The 26,392-nt window shown below is 43.9% G+C and overlaps 1 protein-coding gene across 2 annotated transcripts in view; it reads right to left on the reverse strand.

The window, feature by feature from the left end:
* The window catches only part of PGM5 (phosphoglucomutase 5), a 98,280-nt gene that overhangs the window by 39,829 nt on the left and 32,059 nt on the right, over nt 1–26,392 (reverse strand). For both annotated transcript variants that reach the window (XM_083576904.1, XM_083576905.1), the window contains exon 6: nt 26,202–26,356. In XM_083576904.1, coding sequence (XP_083433030.1) covers nt 26,202–26,356 — 155 coding nt within the window. The remainder of the gene's footprint in view (nt 1–26,201; nt 26,357–26,392) is intronic.

A 26,392-nucleotide genomic window follows, 5' to 3' on the forward strand; every position in this document is an offset into this window, starting at 1 on the left:
AAACCCAATAAAAAAACCTTTTAAAAAACCTAATGCTAATCTAGGCCGCATCAGCAGAAGTATAGTGTCAAGATCAAGGGAAGTTCAGTTTGGTTTGGTTTATTGTGTTTTAGCAAACAGCCATGGGAAGTAATAGTACCACTCTATTCTGTCCTGGTCAGACCACATCTGAAATACAATGTCTAGTTCTGGGTGCCATGATTTAAGAAGGGTGTTGATAAGCTGGAATGTGTGCAGAGGAGGCAACTAAGGGTCTGGAAACCAAGCTTTATGAGGAACGGCTGAAGGAACTGGACATGTTTAATCTGGAAAAGAGAATACTGAGAGGAGAATTGATAGCCATCTTCAAATATCTGAAGGGTTGTCACATGGAAGATGAAGCAAACTGGTTTTCTTCTGCTCTGGAGCCTAGGACCTGAACCAATGGTTTCAAGTTACAAGAAATAAGATTCCAACTTCTGACGGCAAGCGCTGTTCAGTAGTGGAATGTTCAACCCTTCACTGGGGGTTTTAAAGCAGAGTTTGGATGGCCATCTGTCCTGGATGCTTTAGTTGAAATTCCTGCATTGCACAGGGTTGGGTCCCTTCCAACTCTATGATTCTATGATACCACATTGTACTTGCTATCACTGTCTCTTCCATTGCGCCAAGTGAGAGGAAGTTAAGCATGATTTAAGTCATACTGTTTCTTTCTGCAAAGCTGGGCTAGCTGGTGCATTCGCCTGCCACATGTCTTTTCCTGGTACACATGAGAAACAAATCTGAATAAATACTCTCTAAAGACACCAGGGTCCTATAAAGCATGTCTACAAAAATTTCCAACATTAAACATTGCCATTTTTTGTAAGCACAAAACCACTAACTTGTTTTAGTACATTATTTATATGAGGGGGACATTAAACTTGCTTTCTCCCTCTGCTTCAATGCTACTTCAAAAGTTTATACTGCTTATATATACACAAAGATTCACACACAACAGTTTGCAGCAGATTATGTTCCAACCTCTTCTTGCTGAATGGAACAAAGTGTTTGATTCACTCTTATAAGATGCTTGGAATGTACTGTGTATGTACTAGGTAATCTACCAAGAACACTTATCTTTACTGTCAGCGTTACAGAGAAATGCAGTGAGTTCCTGTCTGTAGCTTTGCTTGCATGATAATGACATATATTTCTAGGCTGCAGGAGCCCATACACAGAGTAGCCCTAAAAAGCCAGCAGGCATAAAGACTAAAACTTGGAAATAATTTCTATTTAATGTAAATAGGGGTGGGCAGTTGGGGCTGCATGGCAGCATTTAGTAGAGCTAGAGCCAATGATGGTCAGACAAAAGTGTTCCAGATCAACTAATCCAGAATAAAGACCACCGTGCTTCAACTTTCACCATTGCTGGATGTGAGGGGAATCTGGCTGCGACATCTGTCACCCCATTGATCACCAGGGTTGATTTGACTGATCTGGCTGGCCAGGCAGGTGTCCCCTTCCTCCCTCATCACTCCATGTGCGTCCCTCCCGAAGTTGTGCACTCAGTGGAAGAGGACAACCATCCCAGATAAAAGGAGTGCATTGTTCTTTGGTCAAGGGTATACGATAGCTGTGCTCCCCTGCTAGAACCTCCAAACAAACTTTCACCATTGCTACTAAAGATTGGAATTCCCAGTGCTATGCCGTCTACTTAGAAGTAATCCCACTGGGTTTGATGAAGTTACTCTCAAATAAGCAGTGCTTTTTCAGGGGAGCTCAGGGGTACACATATCCCTAAATATTTTGTGAATCTAAGTTTGGCCTCATTGAGGGCCAGTATTTCAGTATGAGTAGGAAATTGAGAGTACTGTACCCCTAAACAGTTTTTAAGGGGGGAAAGCACTGCAAATAAGTATGCAGAGGATTTTTATTTATTTTTGTGTAACAGAATACAGCTGGAAAGCAAGTGAAAGTAATTCCTTTCTAATTTTAGTGTGCTATACTTACACGCGGTACAGCTATCTACATGTACACATGCACACCAGAAATCTACCAACTTTTTCTCAGACAGCTGGCAGAAAAACATCATTTCTTCAATCCATGCAACCAGATTTTTCTCTCCTCTCCCGCACAATATCAAATGATTTTTTTCGCATAGAATACTGCCTTTCCAATTACTCTTGAAACCACACAAAAAGAGGAAACTACTTTAAAAAGCTCCAGCAGGGGTGGGGTGGGGAAGGAGCAGGAAGTAAGGAACTTTGATAGAATGGGGAAATGAGGCAACTGCATGAGGTTCCAGGGATCATCAAAAAAAGCTTGTGGTCCACTTATGGTGTTATTAAACAGTAGCAAAACTTGTTATATGAGCCCAAGGAAATTTTAGTATTGATATTTTCCTTGAACAACATCGCCCACATCAGTGCATGGCAAACTGCTTCTGAAACTGAGTGGCATTTCAAAAGCAGTTTGTGATAGTGGGGCTCAACTCAGCAGCAAGGAGAGGCATGAAGCAGGAGCTTTGCCCTCCTTGTACTGGCAGCTCCAACACTTGCAATGGCAAAGTCAGGGGAGCACACCTAAGGAGTGCCAATGCCAGCGAGTGACAGCACCCATGCCAGGAGGAGGGAGCTGCCACCCAACCACCTCTCATGCATCAGTACTGAAACTCAGCTGCTTAAAGAAGTAAAACATTCCAGTAGGATAGGAGAAGCCTCCTGTATTTACAGGGCAATTTTATGCATGCTTATTCAGAAACAAGTCTGTGTCTATTAAAAAAAAATAGTATTGCAGTATAGGATTATTTGGCTCTCCTTTGAAGGAAGTTCAAATGTGTATTCTTATTTAAATAGCAAATACAGTGGTACCTCAGGTTAAAGATGTCTTATTCAACATCTTTATCAACGACTTGGATGATGGACTCAAGGGCATCCTGATCAAATTTGCAGATGACACCAAACTGGGAGGGGTGGCTAACACCCCAGAGGACAGGATCACACTTCAAAACGACCTTGACAGATTAGAGAACTGGGCAAAAACAAACAAGATGAATTTTAACAGGGAGAAATGTAAAGTATTGCACTTGGGCAAAAAAAATGAGAGGCACAAATACAAGATGGGTGACACCTGGCTTGAGAGCAGTACATGTGAAAAGGATCTAAGAGTCTTGGTTGACCACAAACTTGACATGAGCCAACAGTGTGACGCGGCAGCTAAAAAAGCCAATGCAATTCTGGGCTGCATCAATAGGAGTATAGCATCTAGATCAAGGGAAGTAATAGTGCCACTGTATTCTGCTCTGGTCAGACCTCACCTGGAGTACTGTGTCCAGTTCTGGGCACCACAGTTCAAGAAGGACACTGACAAACTGGAACGTGTCCAGAGGAGGGCAACCAAAATGGTCAAAGGCCTGGAAACGATGCCTTATGAGGAACGGCTAAGGGAGCTGGGCATGTTTAGCCTGGAGAAGAGGAGGTTAAGGGGTGATATGATAGCCATGTTCAAATATATAAAAGGATGTCACATAGAGGAGGGAGAAAGGTTGTTTTCTGCTGCTCCAGAGAAGCGGACATGGAGCAATGGATCCAAACTACAAGAAAGAAGATTCCACCTAAACATTAGGAAGAACTTCCTGACAGTAAGAGCTGTTCGACAGTGGAATTTGCTGCCAAGGAGTGTGGTGGAGTCTCCTTCTTTGGAGGTCTTTAAGCAGAGGCTTGACAACCATATGTCAGGAGTGCTCTGATGGTGTTTCCTGCTTGGCAGGGGGTTGGACTTGATGGCCCTTGTGGTCTCTTCCAACTCTATGATTCTATACATACACTTCAGGTTACAGACTCCACTAACCCAGAAATAGTACCTCGGGTTAAAAACTTTACTTCAGGATGAGAACAGAAATCATGCTCCGGCGGCGCAGCAGCAGCGGGAGGCCCCATTAGCTAAAGTGGTGCTTCAGGTTAAGAACAGTTTCAGGTACCACTGTATATGTGAAATTCCAATGTAGGCTGCATGGTATGTGTGTTTTAAAAAACTGACACCAACAACTACACAATAATACTAACTCCTCTTAAAGCAGAAGAAGTCAAAATATTGTATAAAAATCTGCTGCATCTTTTAAGTTCAGAGAAACTAAAATGAAAATATACTTAAAAAGAAAAGCTTTTTTATTTCAATACTTCCATTCTTCGCTCCAGTATTTCTTGACCCCAATAAAGGTATACATCCAGCAGGCAGGCTGGTTGTCAACAGTTATCCCCAATGCCTATGCCGAAACCTTTACATCTGTAATCAAGAAAGTTGTGGCCTGGTTAGATCCAAAGTCCTGTTGTCCTGTCTATCTGGGAGTCAGATAAAGCGGGGAGGTGGTACGCAGCCCATGCAACATGGAAGATTCAAGGGTGTGTAAGCTTCTTCATACTTTCTTCATCTTCATAAAGTCACCGCAAATGTCTATGGTAGCAGCACAGAACTATGCTGTGTGGATGACCACAAGACATCAGGCATGTCTTATGGGAATAAGCCTGGAATTAAATGGAGATTCATAGCCAATGTCTATGCACAGGACTGCAGTCTTAGTCTATTACTTCTAGTAGAATCCTTCAAGGGAAGCAATCATGAACATTTCCTTCTCTCTGCCCCAAGCATCCTCTCTCTATAGTGTCTTAAACCACCAGGAATTTGTGAGCAATAGTTCAAGCAGCATTTCACTCTGCAATCCCTCTGATCATACCTAGAATTTCTGAAGTAAGATAAGAACTTTCAGGTTTATTTTCCCTCTCTGTTCTAAGTGCTGGATTCTCATGCCTGTACTTCTCATTTGACCCTATTAACACTGTAACAGTGGCAAGTTTAGGCTTCTGGATATCTTCACTCTGAATTTACTGTGTTCCCTTAAAAGGTATAAAGTTTATACACTCAGAGGAGAACCAAACAACTGCCAATCCCCCATAAATGGTCAAGTGTTACAGCTGTTACTTCCATCGTCTCAAATTTATGAACTGAAAAAGCACTGGGATCTTAGGCCTTCGTAAATAGGACCGATAACTGGAAGCACTGAGCTGAGGAAGCGTACAACAGGAATGAAGCAAAAGAGGCAATCTAATCCAGCCCCTTTGCCAAATGACAGGAAATTACAGAGTAAACAGTCTTGAATAGTGTGCGCAAGCAAGCGACCCCACAGGCCAACTTGTGGGAACTCAGCTTGACCTTGTTCACATATCCACTGCCTACATTTCCAAAAGAGCTCCACTTGGAGAAACCTTGCCATCAGTCTTATGGAAAACTGGATTTTGACTGAAAAATTCAGGATGACCTCTAAGACCAAGAAGAACAGCTAAGCTCAAAAAGATATCAGAAAGTAATTGACAGCATGGACCAAACTGACCAAGGGCTTCTAAGAGAACATTTTGAACAAGACTGCAAACCAGGAGTAACAGTAGAAAATCATAAGGAAAAGAGACCTTTGCTGGAAGAAGGTACAGTGGTACCTTGGGTTACATACGCTTCAGGTTACAGACTCTGCTAACCCAGAAATAGTGCTTCAGGTTAAGAACTTTGCTTCAGGATTAGAACAGAAATCGTGCTCCGGCGGCACGGCAGCAGCAGGAGGCCCCATTAGCTAAAGTGGTGCTTCAGGATAAGAACAGTTTCAGGTTAAGTACGGACCTCTGGAACAAATTAAGTACTTAACCTGAGGTACCACTGTATACAATGCAGCAGCTGGTGCATCTCATTGTCTTCTGAAGTACATCCTTGATCTGGTGCCTTCCCTTGATGCAAATGACTATTTTTGGATTCCAGATTTATTGGCTTATTGTTGGTAAAATTCCAGGTTCACTGATGTCACAATATAAATCACTTCATTCATTAATCCTGACTTGCAGCACAATTCGATTCAGGTTTACTCAGAAGTAACTTCCATACGATACAATACGATACGATACGATACGATACGATACAATAATTGTCACTGTCCCATACAGAACAACGAAATTGAAAAAATCTACACCAGACATTAAAAACCCAACAAGCCTGCTATCCCAGCTATCCCAACCTGGTTAGCCCCTAAAAACTCTGATACCCCATAATTAAATACAATACACTCCTTTGGAGACTGCCTTACACTGTGTTTAAAACCAAAATCGCATTGGAATAGAAACTGTTTCTCAGGCAGCTAGTCCTAGTCTTTATAACCTTGTACCTTCTTCCAGAAGGCAGAAACTGAAAGAGATCATTCCCGGGGTGCGCACTGTCCTGCACTTTCTCTGCAGCTTTCTTGTGGCACCTGGAAGACAAGCTAAGCTCTAGGCAACCAAGTTAGTTGGCCCCCTCTTTATCCCTGTTGGTTCACTCTTGATATACAATGTTAGGGAGAAGGGAGGATAAGAAATCTAAATAAAATCATCATCACCACCCACCACCATCTTGGTTGACTTGGTTAGCTGAGAGACGGAATTAACTGTGGTGAGAGTGTTTGGATCAGAAGAAAGATAAAGAACCAAACTGGATGCAACAGCTCTGCATACCAAAACATGGGATTGTCCCAATCATGTGGTAAGGGGTGGTTGTCTGCCCACCTCACGCCTCTTTCCAGGCTATGAAATAAAAGCAGCTAGGCAGAGGAACCATGGTATTCTATTAAATTAGTTCCTGGAATAATAAAACTCACTTTATTTCAATGGAGCCCCTAAAGTTGTGGGAAATTACTCCTGTGCCAAAAGAGCATTCATATAGTATCTCCTTCCTCCCCATTTAGGTCAGGAAGTTCCTGTGTATTAAACATATCAGTAGAATCCCATCCCGCCAAAAAACCACCCCAAAACAAAGAGTGTGTCTGTGTGTGTATCTAACACCGAGACCTAGATGTCTTGAGCTGAAAAGGATATGGAAAAAGATAATTATTTCAAATAATAAATAGATTTGTTGTTGTTTAGTCATTTAGCCGTGTCCGCCTCTTCGTGACCCCATGGACCAGAGCACTCCAGGCATTCCTGTCTTCCACTGCCTCCCGCAGTTTGGTCAAACTCATGTTGGTAGCTTTGAGAACACTGTCCAACCATCTCATCCTCTGTCGTCCCCTTCTCCTTGTGCCCTCAATCTTTCCCAAATAAACTGCTTTTTGATTTTGCAATATGTATGGGAAAGTTGGCATGTGCCCCTCTGGATTTTATTTATTTATTATTATTTTTTGCAAAAAAATTATTAGTTTTTACAATATCAATGACAAACAAAAACATAAAACAAACAAAACATAACAGACATAAATCATAATCTTATTGAAAATAACAGTTATTTACTTTGTAAAACAACTTCCTCGTTTCCCCTTAGTTGAATTTCATTGCATATCCTTATAACGGTTTTCCAAATCCCAATTTTAATACCCTTTAAATCAAACATTAACATCTTTAAATCTTCTTCTTCTTGTATTAAACATATTATTTTATCAGTTAACATAGATACAATCCTAAGCCCTTTAAGTATCTGGACGCTATTTCCAGTTATTTTAGCTTAACAAATTTAACTAAATAATCATTAAATTTCTTCCATTCTTTGTAATGTTCCTCCTCCTTCTGGTCGCGGACTCTTCCGGTTAGATCGGCTAGATTTTAGCACAATTGTTTACTAAGGAAATAAAAGGTTCTCAGGGACCATCTTCAGTACAACCACCAGTTTAGAACATTTCTTTCAAACATCTCAATTTAAGGAAACCAATATCACCAAATGGCAGTTTGGTGACTTAAAATAATTTGTAGGAGGACCACAGAATTCATAGGGAGCACAGGATTGTTGGGTAAGGCTCCCACTCAGGCCTCAGATGGAGGGGAAAGAGTTAAGCAATAATTGTCTTTCCTCTCTCTTCCTCTACAGCTCAGTTTCCAGGCACTCACCCAAATTCTGAGGGGAATCCTCTGTGGCCTGGCTGCAGCCCTTACAATCTATCTCCCAGTCAACACCCACTTCCTGTCCCCCTGCAGCTGTTAGAAGTTGTGGAAATTGTTTTTTTTTATTATTATTTTAATTGCATTAATTTAACCAGGGCTTTTTTCACTCATAACTTGTTGGTACTCAATTCTAGCACCTCTCAGGTGGGCACCATTGCCATTATAAGAGAACAAAGGAGGTTTCATGGTGAGTTCTGGCACCTCTTTTTCTAGATAAATAGCATTGGATTAATCATAAACATATGTATAAACTAACACATAACCATACAAACAACAACAGAACTATACACGGAACATATCCAGTATAAAGAACAAATTACAAAGATCTCCATCTCCAGTGCCGCCGCCACCACCACTACCACCTTGGAGACTAAGCAACAGTCATCTCCGCTGCCGGCCACGGTGGAGCCCCGGCTCAGCCGCCACTGCGCGGAGCCCTGGCTGGGGGAGGACGAGAGGAGCATGGGGAAAAGCAGCGGCGGTGGCAGAAGTGGCAGCATCTGAAGGCAGAAAGGTGGTGGCGGGAAGGTGCTCGCGGTGGAGCTGGACAGGCTGCTACTGCTCCTGCAGGCAACGGGGCGGCTCCTGCGGAGAAGGACAAGGGGCGGCAGTCGTTGCCACCCCTCACAGCTGTGGCAGCACCTCAGGGCAAGCCCAAGTCAGGCTCGGCGGCGAAGCAGCAGCCGCTGGCGCTGCAGAGACCTTGGGAGAGCAGGAGGCGGAGAAGGAGGCGAGGCGAGTGAGGAAGCATCAACCGGGCGCTCAAGGAGCAGAAAAGGGGATACAAGCAGATGCACCACCTGCTGCTGCTGGGTACGTAGCGCCCCCGCCCTGCCTTGCCTCGGCACGCAGGTTGGGCTGCAGCGGCCTCTAGGGGTGGCCCCATGGGAGTAGTGGAGGGGGGCTGCCCCGTAGCAGAGGGCGCTCTTCATAAACCAAGGGATGCCTGCCTCACCTCAAGCGTTTCTTCTCCTAGGAACTCTTCTCCCACCTCTTCCTCTATAAAAACATCTCAGCCTCTCCCCTCCCTGACCTGCAGAGCCCGCCTGTGGGAAGGGGTGGCTCCTTTGCCCACTCGTCCAACAGACGGACTCTTTAGGCTGATGAAGGGCCATGCTGTAACCCCTCCCCTGGCGCCAGGGGGGGTCACCTCTGCCAGCCGCGCATGCTACTTTCCTGCCTGGGGAACCCGCTGCCCACCACACTGAAAGCTTCCCTCCCTCCAGGCTGCCCTAAATTTGGGGGCGCTGGGTGGATCTTTGCACCCCAGCACCACATATGCTAAAGACGGCCCTGCCTCCTCTGCTCCATTGTGACTAGCATTTCCCACCGGACAAGGCCACGGGACATGTCCCTCTTGCCTAAAAGACGCCTCATCTATGGAAACACCTCCTCTCATATGCCCAGTTACATTTGTGTCCCTTTGAAGCTTTTTGGTATATTTCGTTCTTTTTATCTCCTTTAATGGAAATGTTCAAAGCCTCACCCCAGGCAGATTACTTTAGAGCTCCATGGCAAGCTTATTACATACAAATTTGGCTTGGAAATGCTCCCCATGTGCTGTGAATGAATTACTGATAGTCTGCAGAATACTAGAGAACGATAATCAGGCCAAATGTCCCCAGACTCAAAGGCCAACTATTTGAGCCCAATCCTATGCTTTCCTGTGCATAGATAGGTTCCTCCTGTCTCCTTTCAGAAAAAATAAATCATGAAGATCAAATTGTTTCACTACAGTGCTTCATCGTATCTAGACAGAAACATTCATACTAAAGGAATTAAGAAAAAAACCAGTGCCAAGTTAGATGGGCCTGTGTAAATAATGATAACTTCGAAACTTTCATTTTGGTAGTGTTGAGAAAAGACTTTGCTGCTGTGGAGAAATGAGTTCCAGAAGAAAATTTTAAAATACAATACCTGTGAGTTATCTAAATCTACTGAGAGTTTTCTGAGTCTGATTCAACAGAATTTTCAACTACGTGATTTTTAAATGCTTTCTATGAGCTTCATTACAAAAACACTATTAACCATAAAACTATGCAAACGGGAGCAGGTGTGTTAAGCCTTATTTGATGGGGATAATTCCTATTCCTGCGTACAGAAGATTTGCGAAGAGGAAATTACATAGAGTTTGGCATTGCATCAAAGCGAGTATAAATGCCACAGGAACTGCAAGCTCTTCAGAACAAATCATGACAGCAGTGCAGAACCATGTGAGCATGCACATTTGTGTTGTGCATCAAAGTTAAGCTAAGACTAGGCCTTCAAAAAGCTGCGTCAGAAGAAGCTGTTATTCTATGGGGTGGGTCTTCTTTGGCTGTACATGAAAACTCCACCCTCAGATCTTAATAGTTTTGAGGCTTAAAAGTGCTAAAACCTACAGCTGGACTCCTTATCATTTATTTATTTATTTATTATTTATTAATTTAATTTGTATACTGTCCTTTACCCGCACACACACAATTTATTTACGGCTATTAGCCCATAAAATATGTACAAACATAAAAACACAGGGACATAAAAACAGATATATCCGACAACAGAAGGTGAACACCACGATGCAAGGGTGGGTCATTGAGCAGAGCCAAGTGACAGCTTGGGGCCAGGAGAGCTCCAAGGGACGGATCACAGAAAAAGAAAACTGAAGACGAACTCCGACATGCACTCTCATCATAACAGTCCGATTAGTTTTGATGTTGTTGTTGTTTTTTGGTGGTTTTTGAGTGTGAGATAACCGCATTCAGAAATCTCGCCACCTGCAGAGTTACAGAAGGATCTGTATCCTGCAAAAGCAGTGCGGCGTGTGACTCAACAGGCCTGCCAACCAAGCGCAGTAAAGCAGGACCCAGGAATTTAGCCCTGGCTATGCTATGTAGGGGACAGTTGAACATTATATGTGAAAGAGATTCAACAGTTTCCCCGTCACACACGCATAGCGGAGACGCCTTTACCCGCAGGTCTCAGGGTGGTTCACAAGATAAAATTGCTATATAAAAACACTAAATACCTAATAAAAATTTAAAAAAGAACAACCCAATAATGCCCTCTTCTGCAACACATTGCTCATTAAAAGGGCACTGGATGTCAATCAGCCAAAGGCCTGGTTAAAGAGGAACGTTTTTGCCTGGCACCTAAAGGTGTATAATGAAGGCACCTAGCAAACGTCCCTGGGGAGAGCCTTCCACAAACAAGGAGCCACTACAGAGAAAGCCCGTTCTCGTGTTGCCACCCTCTGGACCTCTCAAGGAGGCGGCACATGAAGTAGGGCCTCAGAGGATGATCTCAGGGTCCAGGTAGGTTCATATGGAGACAGGCGGTCCTTGAAGTATTGCGGTCCTGAGCTGTTTAACGCTTTATACCTCAAAACCAGCACTTTGAATTGGGCCCAGAAACTAATTGGCAGCCAGTGCAGTCGGACCAGGATTGGTGTAATACGTTCAAATGGTCTTGTCCCAGTGAGCTGCTGAGTTCTGCACTAACTGAAGTTTCTGAACCATCTTCAGAGGCAGCCCAACATATAACATTGAAGTAATTTAACCTTGAGGTTACCAGGGCATGGACGACAGTAGTTAGGCTATCCCTGTTCAGATAGGGGCATAGCTGGGCCACCAGCCAAAGCTGAAGGAAGGCACTCTGTGCCACTGATGCCACCTGAGCCTCAAGTGACAGCAACCCCAAGCTATGAACCTGCTCCTTCAGAGGAAGTGTAACCCCATCAAGAGCAGGCAACCTCCCAGCCATCCGGTCTAGGGAACCACCCACTAACAGTGCCTTCGTCTTATCTGAATTGAGCTTCACTTTGTTGGCTCTCATCCAGTCCATTATCAAGACAAGACAATGGCCCAGCACTTCCACTGGCTCACCTGCAGATGTAAAGGAGAAGTAGAGCTGTGTGTCATCAGCATATTGCTGACAAACGTACTCCAAACCTCCAGATAACCCCACTTAGCAGTTTCATGTAGATGTTAAACAGGACAGGGGAGAGAATTGAGCCCCACATCAAAGCTTCCACGGGGCTGAAAAATACTCCCCAAGCAACGCCCTCTGGAAATGACCATCCAAGGAGGACTGCAACCACCGCAAAGCAGTGTCACCCACCCCTAATTTGGATACCATGGTTGAGGGTATCAAAAGCCACTGAAAGGTCGCAGAGAAGTAACAGGGACACATTTCCCCAGTCTTTCTCCCAACAGAGGGCATCATACAGGGTGACCAAAGCAGCTTCTTTGCCAAAACCGGGGCTAAACCCTGATTGAAATGGATCTAGAAAATCAGTTTGCTCCAAGAGTGCCTGGATCTGGTCTGCAACCACCCACTCTAGAACCTTGCTCAGGAAAGGGAGACTAGCAACTGGCCAGTAGTTTGCAAGATTTTCTGAATCCAGGGAGTGTCTATTGAGAAGTGGCTTTACCACTGTCTCCTTCAAGCAGGCAGGGACCACCCCCTCTCGTAAAGAGGCAATAACCATCTCCCTGGCCCAGCCAGCTATCCCCTCCCTGCTGGTTTTTATCAACCAAGAGGGGCAAGGGTCAAGAGCGCAAGTGGTCTCCCTGACTGAGCCAAGGACCTGGCATTCAGCAACAGCAGCCACAGACCTGAGGGCTGGCCGATAGGACAACTGCAATTGCCCGGGTTGGAGGAGGGGCTGGCACATGGCACAGTCACCAACTGCCTGTGTTGTGTGCCCCCTACTCGGCCTGCCCCCCATGCCATACCTCCCCCTACCTTGAACCACTGTGATTGGGGCCCCCTGCTCTCCCTCACTCCTCTCCTCTCAGGCACATCCAACAAAGAGACCTGACTTTGACCACAAATAAGTTGTCAGTTAAAAACAGTTAAAAATAATTAAGACCATTAAAAGCATTTGAAAACATTCTAAACAGATGGGGAATAACAGCCACCCAAGCCAGCAGTCCTCCAACCAAGGTCATCTGGCTGCCTCAACTTCCAAGGCTGCCACCAGTCAGTCAGTCTGCCAGGGCCCTGCCCAAGGCCCAGTGGAAGAAGCCTTCCTGCCAAGCAGGGGGCTAATTCTGCAACACTCGCAGCAGATGGTTTTCTGTGCTGGGCAGCCACAGTCCTTTAAATAGCAATATCCAGACAATAAACAGAGAGCTACTGCTTCTCTGCACACACAACCTGCTCAATTTTAGAACAATGTTCTTAGACGGCTTAGACTTTCCCCCTTCAAGTGATTCTAGCCATTCTCCTATGTTACATGATAGAAATGATGAAGATTTCTTGTGACAAGACCAACAGGCCATCTTTACTTTTGCATGTGGAGGATCACATCTGCACTACTACCATGTGCAAGTCCTATGATTGTATTTATTATCTATCACATTTATATACTGCCCTTCCTTCTCAGGAGCTCAGGAAACATACATGGGGATTATCCACTTTTATCTTGCAGTGTAATTTTCAGTATGGTGTGCAACTTTTCCCCATGAAATGCTCTAACTACTAAAATCCTTCAAAAAAAATACTTTTCCATGTGTCAGCAGTTGTCAGCTTTTGAAACATCATTCACATGTTTTCTACAAATCAAGGACACAGGCAGGAACAGTGTGTGCTATTGTGGGAAAAACTAGAAAATTCAAGCATTTCCAACAAAGATTTGTGATTTAGCAGCAGCTTTCCAAAAACAAAAGCTCTTGGCTCATAGTTCCTACTTCCTATTGTGTGGAACTAAACACACATGCACTGCATATTGACAATAGTTCTGGTGCCTGACTTTGCAATGTTCCTATGGAAAACAAGGAAGAGGGAGATGTGCTACATAAGTTGCTCAGCAATAGTTTTTTTAAAAGGTCATCCTGTTTCATCTGGGTCAGCTGAGTATGAATTCCACATACTCATTTTTCTCAACTTAACTGAAAACAGATTATTTTTAAGCTATCAATGCCATGAACAGCAATAAGGTGGTGACTATGGCTCATAAATCCCATCGTTTCCAACATATTTTACATTCAATCAAAGTAAAGAAAGCTCATGAACTATAGTGGGCTTATTCCAAGACAATAAAATGTTGACAGGCCCCTTCTGTTCTGCAGAACAGAGATAACACCCTGTACAGAGACTTTTTAAAAGACTGACTAAAGTATGTCTGCAGGAGCTATTTATTTTCCTGACACATGTTACATAAATATTAAGAGTTGTGTCATATTTAAACCATTAATAAATATATTGGTGGTATAAGCTTCCTTGAGCCAGTGTCCCCTTGGTCAGATGCAAGATAAAGCTACTTCCTATATCTTGAGCAAAGAGAAAAGAAAAAAATAAAAGAATGCTAACAATGTGAGGTCAAAAAGCCAGGCAATGCAAGAGATAGCACTTTGGGACCTCTGGGCAGGTGGCACATAAGGATTACTGCAACCAGTGAGGTGGCCAGACCAAGTGTCTCAACCTGCTGCTTCAAGCTGGAAGCTATGAGCCCCCCCCCCCCCCGGGCCAGTGGTTCTCTTCAAGAGCTTGAATATAACATAGCAAGAACCAAAGACCCATCAAATCCAGCATCTTGTTCCCACATCAGGTGGCCAACCAGATGCCTATGTAAAGCCCACAGGCAGGACATGAAAGCAACAGCTCTCTCCTCTTGTTGCTCCCCAGCAACAGAGGCAAGTTCGAAGATGGTCTGCACTGTACAACTCTACCACCATCGTACCTAGAAGCAAGGGGATTCATAAGAAAACAGCATCCTTCACACAAAACAGCATAATTCACATAACCAGGAGTTTTAAAATTGCAATTCATGTTGCTTTGTTACTAGTTTTAACTCCTGTGAAAACTTATATTCCATAACCCATGTCTATGACTATCTCTAATAATTACAGTAGCTTTAATACAGTGGTACCTCTGGTTGTGAATGGGATCCATTCCAGAGGCCCGTTCACAACCAGAAAAGAATGCAACCCGCATCTGCGCACGCGCGGAACACAATTTGCCGCTTCTGTGCATGCATGTGACGTCATTTTGTGCATCTGTGCATGCGCAAGCGGCAAAACCCAGAAGTAACCCTTTCCGGTACTTCCAGGTCGCCGCGGGACACAACCTGAAAAAACATATCATGAAGCAACGCAACACGAGGTATGACTGTACTGGACATTAGGCAGAGTTATGATAACTTAATTACCAAATTACTTCTCAGTATGCAAGGCCACAGCAGAAATAAGTTTAACTGCTATTCTACTTCCATCTGTGAATATTAACTAAAAACAGGACTGCCCACACACTCAGCACTTTCTAGTCTTTCATTTATCTGGGGAAAGGTTTGATGAAATTTAGTCCTTTTCAGACTTCAAATACCTTTATAGCAATAAAGAAAAAGAAGGGCTCAAGAAAAATTTAGTCTGCTTGACTAAGAAACTCTGAGAAAATTCAGGGACACCAAGGACTCTATACAGGAATTGTTTTAACTGCTTTGAATTAACACAAAAATCAACATTAAGAAGGAATCTACAAAGAAGCACCAGCTCCTGTATCTAAGAGCAGCTCCAACCTCCAAATATTATCCCACATCTTTAGTATCCCATTCTAGCAACTGATTGTACATTTTGGATAGGAGTTTTGATTTGCCTTCCAATATTTCTACCTGGAATCTGGATCTTTTTTTCGTTCATCCCAATCTTTTTGTCTTCGGTCCACAAAGCGTTAATTTGATGAAACTGAATCCAACCTGTTAGCTTATTCTTTATCTCTTCATATGATCTGATCTTCCATCCTTTTTCTGTTTTTACTAACAGATCTTCATAAGTCCATCTTTCTCCTTCAATATTTATTTTTGTTGTTGTTAAGATGTCAATTGGCGATAACCACCAGGGAGTGCTTCTTTCCAGTAATTTTTTATTTCTCTCCCATGGCCCTCTAATAATATGGTTAGAAAATCCTTTGTGGACCTTTTCCTTATTGTGCCACAAATATGCGTGCCAGCCGAATCTGATATTGAAACCTTCCAAGTCCAACAGGTCTGTGTTCTTTATAACAATCCATTCTTTGATCCAGCAAAGGCACGAGGCTTCATAGTATAGCTTCAAATTTGGAACCGCAAATCCTCCCCTATCTCTTTGATCCGTGAGTAAATTAAATCTAATTCTCGGACTTTTTCCTTGCCAAATGAATTTGGAGAGTACTTTCTGCCAATCTTTGAATACTGAGGTTCCACTGATTATCGGTATATTTTGGAATAGAAAAAGCAATTTCGGCAGTTTCATCTTAAATGCCACCATTCTTCCCGACCAAGAGAGTTTTATCCTGTTCCAAGTATCCAAGTCCTTCTTTATTTCTTTCCAGGTGTTTGTATAGTTATCTTCCATTAAATTTATATTTTTCATAGTTAGCCAAATTCCCAGGTATTTTACCGTATTTTTCGTCCCATAGGACGCTCCATCCCATAGGACGCACCTAGTTTTTTGGGGGGGAAATAAAGGAAAAATTTTTTTCCTTTATTTCCTCCCCCCCAAAGCAGGTCGGAGAAACTGAACCAGGTCGAGGAACAGCGGGATGGCGGCGCTGCGCCTCCCTGCTGTCCCCCGAGCTTGTGGGGCTGGCTGATGTCTGCCAAGCGCGAGGGGCGCTCTGATTCAGGGTGCCCCGCCCGCCGGGCGGCAGGCTGCTATCCGCAGCGTGGGGAGCCCTGCGGGGAGCTCCTGCAAGGCTCCCCACGCTGCAGATGTATGTCCGGCGCGCGGGGCGCTCTGCTTCAGGGTGCCCCGTGCGCCGGGCTGCTATCCGCAGCGTGGGGAGCCCTGCGGGGAACTCCTGCAGGGCTCCCCACGCTGCGGATGTGTTCCCGAAGCGCTGGGCGCCCTGAAAGCAGAGCGCCCGACACTCCGAGAAGCAGGCTGCTATCCGCAGCCTAGACATCCCTGAGGGACCTCCCACAGGGCTGCCTAGGCTGTGGATGTGTTCCCGAAGCGCCGGGCGCCCTGAAAGCAGAGCGCCCGACGCTCCGGGAAGCAGGCTGCTATCCGCAGCCTAGACATCCCTGCGGGACCTCCCACAGGGCTGCCTAGGCTGTGGATGTGTTCCCGAAGCGCCGGGCGCCCTGAAAGCAGAGCGCCCGACGCTCCGGGAAGCAGGCTGCTATCCGCAGCCTAGACATCCTTGCGGGACCTCCCACAGGGCTGCCTAGGCTGTGGATATGTTCCCGAAGCGCCGGGCGCTCTGCTTTCAGGGGGCCCGATGCTCCGGGAAGCAGGCTGCTATCCGCAGCCTAGACATCCCTGCGGGACCTCCCACAGGGCTGCCTAGGCTGCAGATGTCTTCCTGAAGCCTGGAGAGTGAGAGGGGTCGGTGCGCACCGACCCCTCTCGCTCTCCAAGCTTCAGCGAAAGCCTGCATTCGCCCCATAGGACGCACCCAGATTTCCCCTTCATTTTTGGAGGGGAAAAAGTGCGTCCTCTAGGGCGAAAAATACGGTACTTTTTTTATTACTTTAATCCCAGTCTGTAATTCAAGATGATTTCTTAATTCTTCCTTCATATTTTTAGTCATCATTTTAGTTTTTATTCTATTTAATTTAAAGCCGGATAACTTTCCAAATTCCTCAAGCACTTCTAACACTTTACCAACACTTTTTTGTGGATCTTCTAACGACAACATCAAATCATCAGCATATGCTTTCAGTTTATATTCTTTTGCTCCAATTCTTATTCCACGTATCTCTGAAGTTTTCCTTATCTTATTTGCAATTATTTCTAACACCATAATAAACAAAAGAGGTGACAGAGGGCACCCCTGTCTTGTACCCTTCGAAATTTCAAAGGAGTCAGTTAATTTATTATTAATAATTAATTTAGCTCTTTGGTACGAATAAATTGCTTTTATTCCTTCCGGGAATGTGCCCTCTATCCCTGCTGTTTCCATACATTTTATTAAGAATTGCCAGGATACGTTATCAAAAGCCTTTTCGGCATCAATGAACATTAATACCGCGGGAATTTCATTTTTACATTCCAAGTATTCGATAATGTTTATTATGTGTCTTATATTGTCTTTTAATTGCCTATTGGGTAGAAATCCGGCTGGATCATTATGAATGAAGTTGACTAAACACTTTTTAAACCGATTCGCCATTACTTCTGCAAAGATTTTATAGTTGTTATTTAATAATGAAATCGGTCTGTAATTCTTAATGTTAAGCTTATCCGAGTCTGGTTTGGGTATTAGTGTAATGTATGCTTCTTTCCAGGAATCTGGTATTCTTCCTCCTCTTAAAATCTCATTCATTACTTCACAAAGCACCGGAGCTAAGAGTTCTTCTAGGACTTTGTAATACTTGGCCGATAAACCATCAGGCCCCGGGACTTTCCCTAATTTCATCTTCTTTATCGCCTCTTGAATTTCCTCCACTTTTATCGGTTTGTTTAATAGACTTTTCTCCTCCTCCAATAAACATTTAACTCTGTTGTCTTCTAAATATTTTCCTATTTCTGTTACGTCTTCTTCTTCTCTTTTATATAATTTTTCATAAAATTTAAGGAAGCTCTTTTTTTTGTTTCATTGACTTAATTCCCCATTCCACCTCTTGATTTATTAATATTGAATATTGTGTATGTAACATCTTATACAATTGCTTATTTCTTTCTTCATTCAGTTTCACTATTAAACTCTTTTCACATTCTCTTAATTGAGTAAGTATCTCTTCTTTTTTTTGTTCTCTCACCTTTTTCCTATAACTGTTTTGTTGAATCAAGAAACCTCTTAAAACTGCCTTACTGGCATCCCAAACTATATCCATGTTTGTTTCTTTGTTAATATTTAAATCAAAGTAGTCTTTCAAGGTGGATTTAGCTTTTTCAATCACCTCCTCATTTTCAAATAGATAATCGTTCATTCTCCATCTGTATGTACCCTGAGTTTCACATTTTAACTGTAACACTATGGAACCATGATCAGATAGGGTTCTGGGTTGTATCTCACATTTCACCACTTTTATTGTTAATTCTCTTGAGATCCATATCTGATCCAGCCTACTCCAACTCTGATGTGGCTGAAGTGAGTGAATTGTTTCGTCATTGGATTTTTGTGTCTCCATATGTCTATTAAATCTAAGTTTTCCTCAAGGTCATTAAACGATCTTGGTAGTTTCCCTTGGTTCAAATTCTTCCTTTTCGTACTTCTATCTAATTCTGGTATTGGCACTCCATTTAAGTATCCAAGTAAAACCAATTTATTATTCTCTAGATCTAATAATATTTGTTCCAATTTCTTTAAAAAAAATCCATTTTATTTGTATTTGGCGCATAGACCGTCACCACATTGAGTTTTTCTCCCTGATGATTAATTTGTACTCCTAGAATTCTTCCTTCCTCATCCTTACATATTAGGTTCCAATTTCTCCTTCACATAAATCACTACCCCTCTTTTTTTTTAGTATCTGAATTAATGAACTCTGTTCCCAACTTTTTATTTATTAAAATATGTTTGTGTTTTTTGGCTACATGTGTTTCTTGGCAACAAATCACATCAATGTTCTTTTTCTTTAAAACCTTCTCAATTTTATTTCTCTTAGACTTTTCATTCAAACCGTTCACATTCCAGGACAAAAACTTAAGAGTCATTGCTATATTTAACTAGTGTTCACTTTACCCTATTTTCCTGATTTATATTCTAGTACTTCTATTTCCAGTGATGTCTTCGTCTTCCTCCTCCTCCCCTTCCTCCGTCTCCACCTCCTCTCCGTCTTCCTCCACCTCTCTCCCTCTCCTCTCCATCCCCTCAGCCTCTCTTCCCTTTCTTCCTCTCTTCTCCTCCATGCTTATCTCTCTTCCTCCAGGTCATAGAATCATAGAGTTGGAAGAGACCACAAGGGCCATCGAGTCCAACCCCCTGCCAAGCAGGAAACACCATCAGAGCACTCCTGACATATGGTTGTCAAGCCTCTGCTTAAAGACCTCCAAAGAAGGAGACTCCACCACACTCCTTGGCAGCAAATTCCACTGTCAAACAGCTCTTACTGTCAGGAAGTTCTTCCTAATGTTTAGGTGGAATCTTCTTTCTTGTAGTTTGGATCCACTGCTCCGTGTCCGCTTCTCTGGAGCAGCAGAAAACAACCTTTCTCCCTCCTCTATGTGACATCCATATATATATATATATATATATATATATATATATATATATATATTCTTCTTTTCCAAGTTCCTTTTCATATCTTCTCAAAAACTTTTTCACTTCTTGCGTGTCTGTCAGTTTAAATCTTTTGTCCTTGTAATAGAAGGAAATTCCTTCTGGGAACTCCCATCTATACTGTATTACATTTCTTTTCAGGACACTTATTATTTGTCTGTATCCTTCCCTTTTGCGCAGGATCCTGATTGGAATTTCTTTAAAAATAAGAATTGGCCGGCCTCCAATCATTAATTTTTTTTGATAGCTTGTTCTTAATATAGTGTTCTTCATTTCAATTTCACATCACTTCAATGAACACTTGAACAGAAAATACTTACAGTACTTCAAACCAGGACTGCAATGCTATTGCTAACTTTGGCATGCTGCAAACACTGGGGGTTTGTGACTAGACAATATTCACTGGAGGTGTTGAAATGTGCTGCTGCAGTGCTTACAGGTTGCCCTCCTGTTAAACCAAAGTACTGGCAACAACATTTCCATGTGAGGAATGAAATTTTCAGAATTTGTAGCAAAGCTTCTTCGGATAAAATAGACAAGATGGGAGAATGTCTTATCTTTTCTTTCAAATATGAACAGAGCAAGATGGTTCCTCACATGCTTGTTCAGTCACTGTGACTGGTGCTTTACTCTAGTGAGAAGCTAGATTATTTGAGAACAGCCACCAGATGTAATGGAATATTTTGCAACCCATCGTATACACCCTGTGCGGGAAAGACCAGCACTGACATCTGGATATACCATATTTTTCGCCCTATAGGACGCACCGGCCCATAGGACGCACCTAGTTTTTTTGAGGGGGGAAATAAAGAAAAAAAAATTATCCCCCCCCCCAGCCGCGGCTTCAGCGCGCCCTGCGCTCCGGGCAGCAGGCTGCTATCCGCAGCCTAGGGAGCCCTGCAGGAACTCCCGCAGGGCTCCCTAGGCTGTGAATATCTGCCTGAAGCACGGGGCGCTCTGCTTCAGTGCGCCTCGTGCTCCCAGCAGCAGGCTGCTATCCGCACCGACCCCTCTCGCTCTCCAAGCTTCAGCGAAAGCCTGCATTCGCCCCATAGGACGCACACAGATTTCCCCTTCATTTTTGGAGGGGAAAAAGTGCGTCCTATAGGGCGAAAAATACAGTAGATAAGCAGGGCATGCACAGATCTCCCTTCTTTTTATAGCCTAATGAAAACTGTTGCTGTATTATCTTAATTAAAAATATAAATAAATAAATCTGTCTTAGCTACATAACATTTTCAGAAACCAACATTTACAAAATTTTCAGAAACCAACATTTACAAAATCAATGTGCAGTTTTAATTAAGTCAGAATATTTATAAACAAGTTGGAAAAACATAGTTGAATACAGCCATCACTGCTGAATTAGAATAATGGCACTTAAAATTCTTATCATTTATTTTTCTTTACAGTCTGGATTAAGAGAAACAGCCTACTGAGTCAACTAGTTATTTCATGTTCTACATCAATCTGCACTCATCCTCAGATGGTGATCTGATTTCCAAGTAACAGAAGTCACAATCCACACTGGGAAATTCCCTGTGTCAGTTTATTCTGCCAAATTAATCTGGAATTGACTTTTTTCTTTATAGACACTATTTGCAATTTACCATAAAAACCAAGTAAAGCCTAGAGTTTTGATCATAGGAGCATTTTGTTTGCCTAGGGTTGCATCCAACTGTGCCCTTCCATGAATGGAAGGAGTCTTCCTGCTCACAGGAGAGGGATTGATCTAGCAGAGGCCTCTGCTCACAGAAAGAGGTGATTGTCACCAGTTCCCCCTGCACCACCTTTCACACTGTTCTGGAGTAGAGTTACCAGATTTTTTTACATAAATCTGGGGACACTTTTCAAATAAATAAATAAATAAATAAATAAAATGATATTTTTTTGGGGGGGGGAAGAGAAAATATATTTTAAAAAATAAGAAAAAAGGCAACACCACAGATCAAAGTTTGCTTTAAAACTGAGCTTGGTTGATTAAAAAAACAACAACCCACCATGCAATGTATTAAATCCAGTGGAAGAAACACGCAGGCGCGTTCAAAAGAATCCGAGCGCGGCTGGCGTGGCCCAAAGAGGAAAGGGGCATAAAGGGGAGGGATGAGCATGAGCATTGGGATGCCAAGCGCAGCGCGCTGCTCCTCTCTAGAAGCCCTGGTGCAAACTCACATAGCAGGATGCGTTGAAAGTGAGGTGTGGGGAATCGGCTGAAAAGCCATCGCGGAACCATGGGCAATAAGCACGAACAGAGCTCTCCCCTTTCCTTCAGCAAACCACAGGCACACAACATGTACCCGCAACCAAGCGCCAACAAAACAAGATGCACACCAGGCACACATGCTAAACACAATAGATTTCCCTGTTCTTTGTTGCGTTTGTCTGCCACTAGTCCCCTTGCTTAGCGCATCTGCTTGCTGCGAGGTGACGTCGCTAGGAAGGAATTAGCAGGCAGACACGATCCTTTCCCCTTCTGTTGCTCTGCGCCGGCCGCGGCAGCATCACCTCATAGTAAGCAGATGTGCTGAGCAAGGGGACTGGTGGCAGACAAATGCAACAAAGAGCAGGGAAATCCCCAGCCCTCATGGCAAGCGGAGGGGAATGGATTGTGTCCTTCCTGCTAATTCCTTCCTAGCTGCACTGCACGCAGGCTCCAGCCCACCCGGCTCAGCTTCCGGTGGCCAGGAGTGCAGCTGACAGCCGCCACCGCCTCCTCCTCCTCTCCATGCTCCGGTGCTGCTGCTGCGTCCAGGGAAGCCTGCCAGGGATGCGCAGGCAGCCGGAAAACATGCAGGTGGGAGGGAGAGGGGGGCTGGCAAGGGGGGGGGAAGAACTTTTGCCTTCCTTTCCTCCCCCCCTTAAATTCCCCTCTCCTGAATCCAGTTAGCCACCTCCTTCCCCTCACGCGTGCTTCTTGTCACTTCAGTGTTTTTCCTTCCCTCCCCACTTAAACTTCTCTCCTGCTTCCAGTTAGCCTATGGTTACCAGATTTTTTTTCAATGAAGTCTGCTGGCTCCAGGCTGCTGAGACTGCCACTGCTGCTGCCACGTTTCCCGGGGACATTTAATAAAATCCAGGGACTTTCCGGGGATGGAATTTGTCTGGGGACATATTTGCAAATCTGGGGACTGTCCCTGGGAACCGGGGACATCTGGTAACCCTATTCTGGAGGGTTCGCCGATCCTCTCAATTATATTTTAGGAGGGGGCAAGAGTACCAGAGGAAATTTGCAAAAATTGCCTCTCCTCCACTTCTGTTAATATCGAAAAACCTTCTGTGGACAGGGGGAGGAATTCCCCAAGGACAGTCATCTCTGCACCGACATGGGAACGGTTCCTGAAGAAATGCTTCTCACAGGCAGATGCTCCCTCCGACCATCTGATGCACCTGTTTACCCACCTACCTATTTGGCCTCCCACCGATCCTGATGAAATAGCCAAGTTAATAGCTCAGCTGAAACCGGGCAAAGCCCCTGGGCCCGACCTGATCCCTGCTGAAGCCATCAAACTACACCCACAATGGTGGGCCGGCATCTTGGCCAAAACCTTCGATGCAATCAACGCTTCCGGTCTCATCCCCAAAACATGGAAGGAGGCCATTATTGTACCAATTCATAAAAAAGGTTCTCCAACGGAGCCGGAAAACTACCGTAACATCAGCCTCCTTTCGATTATAGGGAAAATTTATGCCAGCTTTTTGATGACTAAATTATTGCGATGGGTAGATGAGACTAACCAGATTGGCCATGAACAAGCAGGGTTCAGAACTAAACGCTCTACAACCGATCATGCGATAGTTCTTTATCATCTGGCACGGAAGTACTCCTCCCCCCCCCCGGGGCTACCTCTGTGCTGCCTTCTTAGATCTAAAGGCAGCCTTTGACAGCGTTCCTAGAAATATTCTTTGGGAGAAACTTGCGAAACAGGGCATTGATAGAAGACTCTTATGGCTCATAAGCCAGCTCCACGAAGGTACCCTTGCCAGAGTGAGATTCACTCCAGCGGGCGACCTTACAAACTCGATACCAATAAACAAGGGAGTGCGCCAAGGATGTATATTGGCTCCCTGCCTATTCAACCTATTCATCAGCGACATGCGAGCACCCCTAGTCAACTCATCTCCAAGTACACACGCGCCTAGACTAGCGGATTACCGCTGCCCACTCCTTTTATATGCGGACGACGCGGTAATTCTATCCTATACACGTGTTGGACTAACCAGAGCTCTGAAGATCTTTGCCACGTATTGTCAACTCAATCAATTAACCATCAACCATGCCAAGTCCAAGATCCTGATCTTCTCCAGAAGCCGGAGATTATACAAATGGAAGCTTGGTGGGGCAAAAATAGAGCAAGTCCTAAAATTTCAATACCTAGGAGTCATTTTTCAATACAATTTGGGGTGGAAAGCTCACATTCAACACCTACTTAATAAGGCCAAAACCTTGTCATATGCGCTCCTCCGATTCTTCTTTTCGGACGGAGCTTTGCATGTTCCCTCGGCCCTAAAGGTGTTCAAGGCAAAAGTGGTTGCCGTGCTTGCTTATGCTGCCCCGCTCTGGGCCGTGATGACAGATCTTGCTCCCCTTGAGACTCTGCAAAGCCAATTCCTACGTCGGCTCCTAATGCTCCCCCTGTGCGTAAGCAACGCAGCCATGCGACTAGAATTGAAGGTCGCATCCCTAGAAACTTGCCTGTGGAAGCAAGTCTTCAATTACTGGTTATCATTGTGGCATAGATTACCAAACCATTACCTTGCCCAATGCTTATGGCGAGATGAATTCTCCAGCCTTTGGACTAGCAGAATTCATGCCAAACTCCTGAGTTATGGAATCTCTCCCTCAGATTCCCTAAAACTAGACCAAATCACTGCTCAGAGACTGATCCGCCAAAGACTGGATGACATCGATTTACAGCGAAATTATACGCTGGGGGGAGGTGTTTGTTCGCCCCAGAACATTGGTATCACTTTAACTTACTGCGTTCCATCATACCTCTCCTCCCTTTCGACTGTTGCACATAGACTGGCCTTCACCAAAGCGAGGTTTAACGTTTTTCCCTCCAATGCCCTGAGACATAGGTTCTCAAAGGGTCAAGCCCCCGCCGTGTGCGAATGTGATAAGGTGTCGCCGGAGTCGCTCCAGCACATTATGTTCACTTGCCCCTTGTTTAATGTGCTACGGGCAAATTTGTTGGGATCAATCATACAGAAACTAGAGGGTACCCCACCAAAATTCCACCTTGCCCAAATCTTGCAGGACAAGGATACCCACACGACCCTGAAGGTGGCTAGGTTCCTAGTTGCTGTCCTTTCCCAAAAGCGACGCCAAGGAGCTCTACAAGCTAATTAAGGCGTAGTATGCCTTTCCATTTTATAGTATTTTATTGTTATAGTAGTGTTTTAGCGATTGCTTTTTTTTCTCCTTACGGCACAAGCTGTTATTTATGTGTTGTTTTTACCTGTATGGGCCTATGGCCGTAATAAATGATATTCTATTCTTCTTCTATTCTTCTGTGGACAGAAGGACAAGACCTAGGCTTTTGCTTTGAGTTTTCACTTTTTTAAAAAAATGAGGCCCTCTGAATACCATGGGGGAAATGTTGATTAGACTACTGTTCAGAAGAAGGAAATAGCTGAAATATTGCAATAGAGCTGATCTGCACATCATTCCCACTACATTGCTGAGGTTAGTGTACATGTCTATAGATTCATATGAATCAAAAACAATTTTCAGCAAATAGACTTGTTCTGGGTAAAAGGAGCTGCAAAAAGGAAGGTTGTAACGATTTTCAGATACTTAGCCCAGTTCACCTGAGAGATGCTGGCCAACTGTTTTGATCAAGATTAACTTGTTCTGCCCATAAAACTACAGGCAGAAAACAGTCACAGCAGATCACATTTTTTAAATATATATATATATTCTTCCTTTTACATATATTTGCCAAATAAAATAAAAAAATCCAAATCACAATACTTCTTAAAATGAACCAACAATTTCAGGTTTTTAATAAGGGGGTACATCAATCCTTGTTTGGGATCCTATTTGAATATTTTGCTGTCTATACTGAAAGCTGTATCACTAATTAGCTGCTTTTGGTGTTACTGGCATTCTGGTGAACGATGCTGAAGTCTCTGAGGAATCAGTCACACTAGTGAATCTTATTGCCTTACCTGTCGAGTGCTGTGCTAGTAGGCATACTCCTACCAAACCCATGCACGGGCATCTGGCGGAAATAGGGAATGCAGGAGAGATTGGCAGCAATGATGGCCAATGAATCTGAAGGATTCACAAAAAAACCATTTTGACCTAGGATCATATAGCGGTCCTGGAAGAGAAAGAAAGTGTATTAGGGGTAGGGCAG

The sequence above is a fragment of the Podarcis filfolensis genome, assembly GCF_964270895.1.
Source record: "Podarcis filfolensis genome assembly, chromosome: 11".
Taxonomy (NCBI): Eukaryota; Metazoa; Chordata; class Lepidosauria; order Squamata; family Lacertidae; genus Podarcis; species Podarcis filfolensis.